We start from the raw sequence: 10214 nt of genomic DNA, 5'->3' as shown, positions 1-10214 counted from the left end.
TTTATCCAGTGTGTTTTCACTGTGAAGAGCCAGACTTGATCTTAAGCTGAGACCAATAACACATTTTCTTCTCAGGCTGTGATTTTGCTGAATATGACTCACCTTGCTCATTAAAACACACTCAGGGTTTTAAACAGGTGATCTTAGGCCATGCTGAGAGAATTTGTGATTTCCCCTTTTAGGTAACTCAAATATATCTTAGTTTCTAGTGTGCAGTGATTTTCGTAGCAGCTGTTTTTCCTGAGTTTATTTTCATGGAATTGACTGGGTGTCTGCCTGTTACCATTATTTATGTTGATTACCTGCATGCAGCTATGTTTTGGTTGACAGTGTAAAGGAATGAAGTCATGACTGAACATAAACTGGATCCTAACAGTAACAAAACATTACACATATATAGTGAGAACTTTAAAACAGTATTTACCAGCAAGCTAAACTCATATTAATGCGTTGCTTTTGTTTCTGTCAGTGTTTTTTTTTTTACTCTAACTCACGGTGGCGCTATACACCAGGCTTAAGTGAGTTGCATTCCTCTATCCATTGGTGTGGACACGCATTCTTGTGCTCTCCATACGCACAGTCGCCCGCAGTTGTTCGTGTTAGGAGGTTGGGCTGTCTTTGTTCGCTTCAATCTTCAACTCAGTAATTTATGGTTTATAATGGATTCGAAGATGATCTGGTTTCAGCTGGGCTTCGTCTGTTTCCTCCTTCTTTTTTCACACCTCGCATACGGAGACATGAGCTATTCTTTCCCTGAGGAGATGAAGCGAGGATCGGTTATTGGGAATATAGCGAAGGACCTCGGGCTGCAAACGGGTGCGCTGTCTATCAGAAGAGCCCGCATTGACACCGACGGGACTGACGAACGTTATTGTGACATCAACCTGAACAACGGAGACCTGGTTGTTGCCGACAGGATTGACCGAGAGGGGCTTTGTGGCGAAAAAGCTTCGTGCATCCTAAAACACGAGCTTGTGCTGGAGAATCCACTCGAGCTCCACCGGATTAGTCTCCACATTCAGGATATTAATGATAACTCACCGCAGTTTAACGAAGAAATTATCAATATAGAAATACGAGAGTCTGCAGTCAGGGGAGCGCGTTTTGTGATAGAGGAGGCGCACGATGCGGATGTAGGACAGAATTCAGTTCAACAATACAGCCTCAAGAAGAATGATAATTTCATTTTGGCTGCAAGTGGAAACACACTCGAGCTTGTTCTTGATAAGGAGCTTGATCGTGAAAAACAAGGGGACATTAATCTGCTCCTTACAGCTCTAGATGGTGGCTCTCCTCAGAGATCAGGTACCGTAGTCATACACGTCACTGTGCTGGATGCTAATGATAACGCCCCAGTGTTTAGCCAGGCCGTTTATAAAGCCAGTCTGCCTGAAAACTCTCGTTTGGATACTGTGGTGGTCACAGTGAGCGCGACTGATGCAGATGAGGGAGTGAATGGAGATGTGACTTATGACTTTGGACACGTTACTGAAGATGTGAAGAAGATATTTAGTATTGACCGTAAATTGGGTGATATTAGAGTAATCGGTGCTGTTGACTATGAAAGTACTACTTCATTTGAAATACGCGTTAAAGCGAAAGATGGGTTAGGTCTTTCATCTTATGCTAAAGTGATAATATCTGTCACTGATGTGAATGATAACACCCTGTTGTTAATTTGAAATCACTGACCAATCTCATACCAGAAGACACCCCGTGGTACAGAGGTGGGCATCATTAACGTGCAGGACAGAGACTCTGAGAATAACAGACAGGTTCGCTGCTCCATTCAACAAAATGTCCCTTTTAAGTTAGTTCCTTCTATTAAAAACTATTATTCTCTGGTGACCACAGGACAACTGGACCGTGAACTAGTGTCAGATTACAACATTACAATCACTGCCACAGACGAGGGCTCTCCACCTCTGTCCTCCTCTAAAACTGTTCAGTTATCTGTAGCTGACATCAATGACAACCCACCTGTGTTTGAGGAACAGTCCTACAGCGCATATGTGACTGAAAATAACAAACCTGGCTTCACTTTATGTTCCGTTACTGCTCGAGACCCAGACTGGAGACAAAATGGTACAGTGGTTTATTCTCTGTTACCTGGCGAGGTGAACGGTGCCCAGGTGTCCTCCTATCTATCAGTTAACGGAGACACAGGGGTGATCCACGCTGTGAGGTCGTTTGATTATGAACAGTTCAGGAGCTTTAAAGTCCACGTGATGGCCAGAGACAACGGCTCTCCTCCACTCAGCAGCAACGTGACCGTCAGCGTCTTCATATCGGATGTGAACGACAACTCTCCTCAGATACTGTACCCCGCCCGGAGGGGCTCCTTCATGACCGAGCTGGTCCCCAAAGCTGCACACGGAGGCTCTCTGGTGTCCAAAGTGATCGCGGTGGACGCGGACTCCGGACAGAACGCCTGGCTGTCCTATCACATAGTTAAATCCACTGATCCGGGACTTTTCACTGTTGGTGTCCACAGCGGAGAGATCAGGACACAGCGGGACATTTCTGAGTCTGACAGCATGAAACAGAACCTTATTGTGGCGGTGAAAGATAACGGACAGCCCTCTCTGTCTGCCACCTGTTCCATGTATTTACTTATTTCTGATAACTTGGCTGAGGTGCCAGAGCTGAAGGACATTTCTTATGATGAGAAGAATTCAAAACTGACCTCCTACCTGATCATCGCGCTGGTCTCTGTCTCCACCTTTTTCCTGACCTTCATCATTATCATCCTGGGTGTGAGGTTTTGTCGCAGGAGAAAGCCCAGAATGTTGTTTGACGGAGCTGTCGCCATCCCCAGCGCTTATCTCCCTCCTAATTACGCAGATGTTGATGGCACAGGAACTTTACGCAGCACTTACAATTATGACGCCTACCTGACAACAGGTTCCAGAACCAGTGACTTTAAGTTTGTGACATCTTACAATGACAACACACTGCCTGCTGACCAGACTCTGAGGAAAAGTCCTTCTGATTTTGCTGATGCATTTGGGGACTTAAATTGTTCTCCTGAGGTAGGAACATGATTCATATCATGTGTCCATGATGTGTTAAACTTAAAACGTTCTCAGTATTCTCTCTCACTCTGTCTACCTGTCTCTCTCACTCACTTACACACACACACACACACACACACACACACACACACACACACACACACACACACACACACACACACACACACACACACACACACACACACACACACACACACACACACACACACACACACACACACACAGACACACAGACACACACAATCTGACGTGTGCTGCTCTCTTCCTCTGTCCTTGGTGCTGAAACACAGATTTTCCTTTTAGTTTTTTTGACAGAGCCGTATCCCACTTTTCTGCAGTGGGTAATGTTTCACTAGTGTAGTTTTTTTTTTTAATAGACCCGAACTATATTTGCGGACTTTTTACTTAATTTCACTATATTTGAAGTAATTCTCATATGTGTTTTGCCCTTTGAAATAAATAATAAATAATTTGGCAGACACGTTTTTGGCTTGATGTTTAATAACTGTCCACAGAAACAGTTACATTATTGTTTGTACAGCTACACAATAATTCCAGTAAAAAATGTTGGGATTTTCAATGATAACATTAACATTCTTAAATGCAGGGTTGGTGATAAGGATATTGGTTCTGGTGTAGAGGTCATGAGACATATACATAGAAGTGGGTACTTCAGTTCATAACAGAGGGAGGGAGAGTACTGTATTCAGTCACTGGTGCTGAAAAGATCTTATTCAACAAAAGGAGATTACAATTACTTCCTCATTAATAGAAACTCCGAACTGGACACAAAAATGCTGTAAAATGTATTTTCAGAGCTCTTCCACATTTAAGTCATCTTTTCTAATACTTTCTCTGGTCCTTAATTTGAGTTCATTTAGAAACCTGGACTTTTTTCATATTTAACATTCATTTTCAAGCTCTCATATCTATCTTGTATATTTATCACACACCAGAAATATTGTAATGTAATGTTAGATGCAATTCATCATTGACCTGGAGCTTTTCAGTTTGCATTCACTGCTTCATAGTATTGCACGTTTAATATGCTACTCTTCATTCAGAGCTTGTTTGTGCATGTGCAGTGTTGATTGAAGAATATACAGTCAAGTGAATAAGGAGATATCATGAACATGCTATTGCACAATATGTGTTTGACTATTATATAAACTGCTGTAAGGCAATGGCCTGTGGGAAAACAAAACATTGTGTTGTGTTAGTTGTTTGTGTGTGGAGTGCCCTGTAGCACATCAAGCAGGGAGAAAAAATTGACTCAAGTAATGTGTTGTGAGTGAGAAGTCAACCCTGTCATTCTTCACTTTGAAGGTGTACAATTCCTGGAAGTTATGTGATTCACTGCAGATTTAACCATGTGTTTAAGACTGTGACTCTCAGACCAGACTCTGAGGAGAGTCAGTCATTTCTCTAGAGCTGGATCAACTGTGAATCTTTCTCAGCAACACAGGAAGTAGCGTCATACTTGTATGAAGTATAATGTTGCAGGCCCTCTGCTGGTGGGAGGTGGTTTTCACAGCCATGCAGCATTTAGTGCTCTTCCTCAGTATGGTTAGCCTGGAGAGTGTGTAACATCCACAGTTGCAGTTTGACCATATTATCCGCAATGCAATGCAAATTCATATATTACACTAGATGTAGAGCATTATAATTAATTCATTGTCAGGGAAATGTTAAATGAAACATAATAAAAATGTAATCAAACAATAAGCACAAAGCATTCATGGGAAACTTCTGTAAAGAACGGCATTGCATTATTCAGGTGTTGCTTTTACTGTGTCCATTCTGCATCAATGTTATTAAGCTTTTATTGTAATATTAAGTTAGCACAGCCTGATTTGTTCTGGTCTTGCCTTGGTTGCATGTGGTGCAAAAATTATAAATATAATGCACACGTATCTCATTGCTGTATACTGTCCACCGTTGTAATTATCCTCTCAGTCTCTTGGTGACGCTCTTTTATAATATCTGACTCATGGATGCTGTGGATGGCGTGTCTCACCTTATCTGTGTCAGTGGAACTGGAGTATTGGGCTGGAGCCGCGGGCTGTGTGCTTGCGTGGGTGTGTATTGGAGAGGGAGGATTGTGTGTGCGAGTGAGCGAGAGAGAGAGAGAGAGAAGAGAGACGGAGAGAGAGCAGTGCTGAAATGGGAATAGAGAGAGGGATCCAAGCCGACAGCTTTCTTAATAGAGCATGATTAACTCAGTTGAGAAGCAGGGACTCGTTGTGTTACAGCAACATTTTCAGCTCCATATTCGGATGTAAACGTGTAGGATTTCTATGATGTCGGCGGTACATTTCTTTCTGAAGGCATGTTTAATAATGGACCAACCACAAAACTTCAAACGATGGCTGCGTTTTTTATTCTTTAGCCTCCTTTTTGGTGTTTCGTTTGGAGAAGTCCGTTATGTCCTTCCGGAGGAGATGCAGCGGGGCTCTGTTATCGGGAATGTTGCGCGGGATCTGGGGCTGAAAGTGACGGAGCTTGGCGCTCGTCGCGCCCGGGTTGTTGCTGAAGGAACCGGCCAGCTGTGTGAACTGGACACTGCGTCAGGCAATCTTTTGATCAGCCAGCGGATAGACCGAGAGGAGCTCTGCGCGCAAGCAGCTGTCTGCATCCTACAGTATCAGCTCTTACTGGAGGCTCCCCTCCAAGCACACAGCTTAGTTCTGGACATTGCTGATATAAATGACAACAGCCCGGTTTTTGCTGCTGGAGACATAAATCTGGATTTAGTCGAATCCACAGTTCTAGGGAGGCGCTTTCCATTGGAGAGCGCGCATGACCCCGATCTGGGAACCAACTCAATACGTGAATATAAACTGAGCCCGAACGATCATTTTGCACTGGAAATGAGCACGCAAATCAACGGCAATGCCTATCCGGAACTTGTTCTTAAAAAGCCCCTGGACAGGGAGGCAAAGGCTGAACATGTACTGAAAATCAATGGAATTGACGGGGGTAATCCAGTCAGATCAGGAACCGCCTCTATACACGTCCGTGTTTTGGATGCCAATGACAATGTCCCAGTTTTTAGCCAACGAGTTTACAAAGCGTCTGTGCCAGAAAACTCTGCCGTAGGGACTGTCATATTGACACTGAATGCCACGGACTTGGATGAAGGTGTTTATGGGGAGATAACCTACTCTTTCAGTCACCTTTCAGACAAGCTCGCAGGAGTTCTTGATATGAATCCCCTGACTGGAGAAGTACGGGTAGTTGGTCTTATTGACTATGAGGAGGCTAGTACGCACGAGTTGGATGTTCAGGCTAAAGATGGCGGTGGTCAGGCCTCTCACTGTAAACTTATAATTGATGTCATTGACGTAAATGACAATGAGCCCGTGATAGAAATAAAGTCAGCATCTGCCAACATAGGTGAAGACTCTAAACCAGGTACCATGGTTGCTCTGATTAATATCTATGACATGGACACTGGAAGCAGTGGGCAAGTCACATGTACGATCCCAGACAATGTCCCATTTAAATTTGTTTCAGAGGTGAAAAACTATTACATGTTAGTGACTGACGGGAAACTAGACAGAGAGCTTCAGCCAGGGTATAACATCTCAATCACTGCCACTGATGCAGGCTCCCCCTCACTCTCCAGTGTAAAAGTTCTAACAATCATGGTTAATGATATAAATGATAACCCCCCGACTTTTATGCAGAGCGAGTACAATGCCAACATTTTGGAAAACCAACCAATTGGAACGTTTGTCATGAAAGTGAAAGCGGAGGACACTGACGATGGACCTAATGCTAAAGTGCTGTTCCAAATTTCAAGGGACACAAACTCAGAAGTGTTCTCTTTTCTCACCATCAACTCAGACACGGGGGAGCTCTTCACATCTCGTCTCTTCGATTATGAACAGTCAGTTCACTTCCAAATCAAGGTGATAGCTCGAGATGGAGGCGACCCCCCACTCTCCGCTACCTGCACAATACACGTTTTTATTAAGGACCAAAATGACAATACACCTGCGGTCCTATATCCTGTCCAGTCCAGCGGGTTCATCGCTGAAGATATGGTGCCAATAGAAGCACCCAGAGGGTACCTGGTTACTAAAGTGGTAGCTGTGGACGCAGACTCTGGCCACAACGCCTGGCTTTCTTACAAAATAATCAGAGCAACGAGACCTAACCTGTTTATGGTCGGGCTGCACACAGGTGAAATCAGAACAGCGCGACCATTCATGGAGGAGGATGAACAGAAACAGACTGTTGTCGTTTTGGTAACAGATAACGGGCCAGAATCTCTCTCCGCCACTGCTACAGTCAGCATAGTAATCGGTGATGGCCTGCCTGTTTTAAATGAACTTTTTGAGTTTGTTGATGAATCACAGGACAGCGATAAGCTAACGCTCTATTTGATCATCGCTCTGTCAACCGTTTCTTTCCTTTTCCTCCTTTTAATCACCGGGGTGTTTTATTTTAAACTGTGCCGGCAAAGTTACGTTTACCGTTCAACAACCGCCAGTCTCCCCATCTTCCCCACGACCTACTGCCCCCCTAGTTTTACAGACTTCAGTCATTGTGGGACCCTGCTAAATGATGATCGCTATGATTCCTTCTTGACCACTGGCTCGTGGAGAGGGGACTTCCGTTTTGGCGCAAACACAGACACTGACACACTGAAGAAAAGAAGCGCAGCCTATCAGAAAAGCACCCTGAGGCGCATTAGTGCAGACAGAGCTAGTCTGAAGGTGAGGGCAGGTGTACCTCATCCTTGCTACGTGGTCAAGTGAGAATCGACCATAACATAAATAGTACATATACAGTATGGTCAAATAATCCAAGCCCCTTCTGACTGTCCAATTAATTATAATTCCATTATTTTTTATCAAGGTTGAATAGAATTTGTAGTAAAATCCATACTGTTATGTTCACTTTTCTACAAGTATTTGGATGAAAATGATGTAAGTGCATCACAATGTTTTGTAATGGTCTTAGAGATTTTGTATATGACCTTATTCCTATTTCCCTGAAATCTGACCTTAAGCTTAAATGGTGATCTTAACCTTTTATCTTCTGGAATATTTTTTGAAAACAGTATAAACTATGCCAGTTGATTGAATAAAGCAATTATGCTGTTCAAATTAAAGACAGTTTCTTGTGTAACTTCAGTCAGGTTTGTTTTGTTTGCCTGCCTAATTATATTATTGTACTCTGTCATTAGTTTGAACTCTTTTACTCTCTTTTCTCGATTGATGGGTTGCCATGCTTATTTTTCTCTGATTTGTTATCTGCAAATATGAATTGTTGCCACACCTTCACAAACTAAACAGATGGTTATAGGCTATTAATGAAAAACACAAGCATGAGTTTCTCTCTGATAAAATCTCATAATATATAAATATTAAATATGTCCGTTAAGAAGATTAATATAACCAATCACCTAATGTTGATGTGTCTTATATTTTGCATTTACAATGCATGGTAGTCCTCTGACTATATTTACCCATATGTCTTCTGAGAGTGATACAGTTGATATAATATATAGTCCGAGCTGTTGTTTTGCTTCGTCTGTGGTAAACTTGTCTTTGCCTCGTTTTTGAGTTTTGTGTAAAACAATCTCTTTTCAGCTGGAATACACTCAATTCAGTTTTTGAAATTGCTTTTATGTTTTCAGAAAATAACACATGATTTGTTGTGACAGACATTAAAAGCAAAACATTTGCGCTACACGACTTGAAAAATGTTTGAACAGACTGTATATTTCTGATGAAAAATAAACATTAAGAGATGATTGTGTTACACTTCTCCATGAGCTGCATGACCTGCTGCACAGAAGTTGTGAAGGACATAAGTGAAGCTCAGTAACAGAAACTTAAACACATGGATATCATAACAACAGCACATGGTAATGCAAATTCACCCCCAAAAAAATTGTCAGCTACACAGTCAATAAAAAAGAAGACCTCTACATTAAGATAACTGGTTTCAATTTTTTTTAATGTGAATAATTAAAATATGGTAGAGAGTCCCTACACACAATAAGCTTTAAGTAATTATTTGCAACATGCCCTCCTTCTTGTTAGAGCAGCAAGAATTTGCAACATGTTGGTGAATAAAACCAAAATTAACCTTCTATAGATAATTGTACTTAGTTAATGCAAAACAACACTTCTAGATATTTGCTAAATACTTTATTTTTAACCATAATTTTGCAGCTAATTTGAGATTTCAGCTTTGATAATCATATATATTTGTCCACTGACATATAGTAAGACGTGTTTAACCAGGGGAGCTGATTATGAATGGATTGTTTATTTAAATTGTTGTTGCCCTTGTGACGTGAGTGCTGCCCTAAAAACTAGCAAATGTAAAGAATAAAAGAATAACAATGGTATTGGTCTTTGTTTCTCTCTCAAAGAATCATTGACAACATAACAATTTATTTCTCAGTAGGTTGTCATTGTGCAAACATGGACCAAGTGTCCTTCTCAGTTTATTGTTCAGTAAAAAAAAAAGAATTTGAAAGCAATCTAGCAGTTCAGAAAAACATCAACACTATACTTAAGTAGCTAATCAAATAATTAAAGTTACAACTTACAACAGATAAGTGTTGCTTATTTTTCTTTCATTTTTAAACCCATGTTTTTTTTTTAGATCAGGTGTCAATTAGACTCTACTAGGGCACAAGATTTAGACATACAATAGTAAACATGCAGTGTAACATTTTAAATACAAAAATATACAACCATAAAAAAAGAAAAACATGAAAGTGCACAGTACATGAGCTGCACTCAGATCAGTGGTTAGAGTCTAATTCGACAGTCAAATGGTTGTTTGTGTGCGTGTAGTGTGTAGTGTGTGTGTGTGTGTTTGTGTGCCTGCTACTGACAGTGTCATGCCAGTGAAGCAGATAAGTTTTGTCAGCAAAATAACTCCCATGTGAATTCATGTGTGTTCATCTTGGTGTTATAGCTGTGGGCCAATTTGTGCTCCTACTTTCAGCTGGGGAAGGAGAAGGAAAAAAAAAACAAGCAGTGCTTTTTTTAAACATTATCTGGGTCATGAGAACACTGTTTGAAGCAATGTATTTGACAACATTGGAGCGTGATAGAAAACTATGTCAACAAAATGGCTGTTACCAATTAACACAAGCATCACTGAGTCTCTAGTGTTTTTAAATACTGTGGGAAGTCTTTTTTTTAT

At 41.4% G+C, this 10214-nt stretch overlaps 2 protein-coding genes and 1 pseudogene across 23 annotated transcripts in view; all 3 read left to right on the top strand.

The window, feature by feature from the left end:
• Positions 1-10214, top strand: part of LOC118111996 (protocadherin gamma-A4) — a 268356-nt gene that overhangs the window by 92504 nt on the left and 165638 nt on the right. The gene's annotated exons all lie outside the window — the stretch shown is intronic.
• LOC124852073 lies at positions 237-3044 on the top strand (annotated as a pseudogene).
• LOC118112012 (protocadherin gamma-A6) lies at positions 4628-8802 on the top strand. Its single transcript, XM_035160989.2, has one exon. The coding sequence runs from the start codon at positions 5333-5335 to the stop codon at positions 7799-7801; it is 2469 nt and encodes an 822-aa protein (XP_035016880.2). The 5' UTR covers positions 4628-5332; the 3' UTR covers positions 7802-8802.

The sequence above is a fragment of the Hippoglossus stenolepis genome, chromosome 7 (genome assembly GCF_022539355.2).
Source record: "Hippoglossus stenolepis isolate QCI-W04-F060 chromosome 7, HSTE1.2, whole genome shotgun sequence".
NCBI lineage: Eukaryota > Metazoa > Chordata > Actinopteri > Pleuronectiformes > Pleuronectidae > Hippoglossus > Hippoglossus stenolepis.
Note: the sequence above shows the minus strand (reverse complement) of the source record. Positions and strands in the feature narration are given on the sequence as shown.

Excerpts from the sequence above, each read along its gene's own strand:
- LOC118112012 (XM_035160989.2), top strand. The coding sequence starts at position 5,333 with ATGATGTCGGCGGTACATTTCTTTCTGAAGGCATGTTTAATAATGGAC.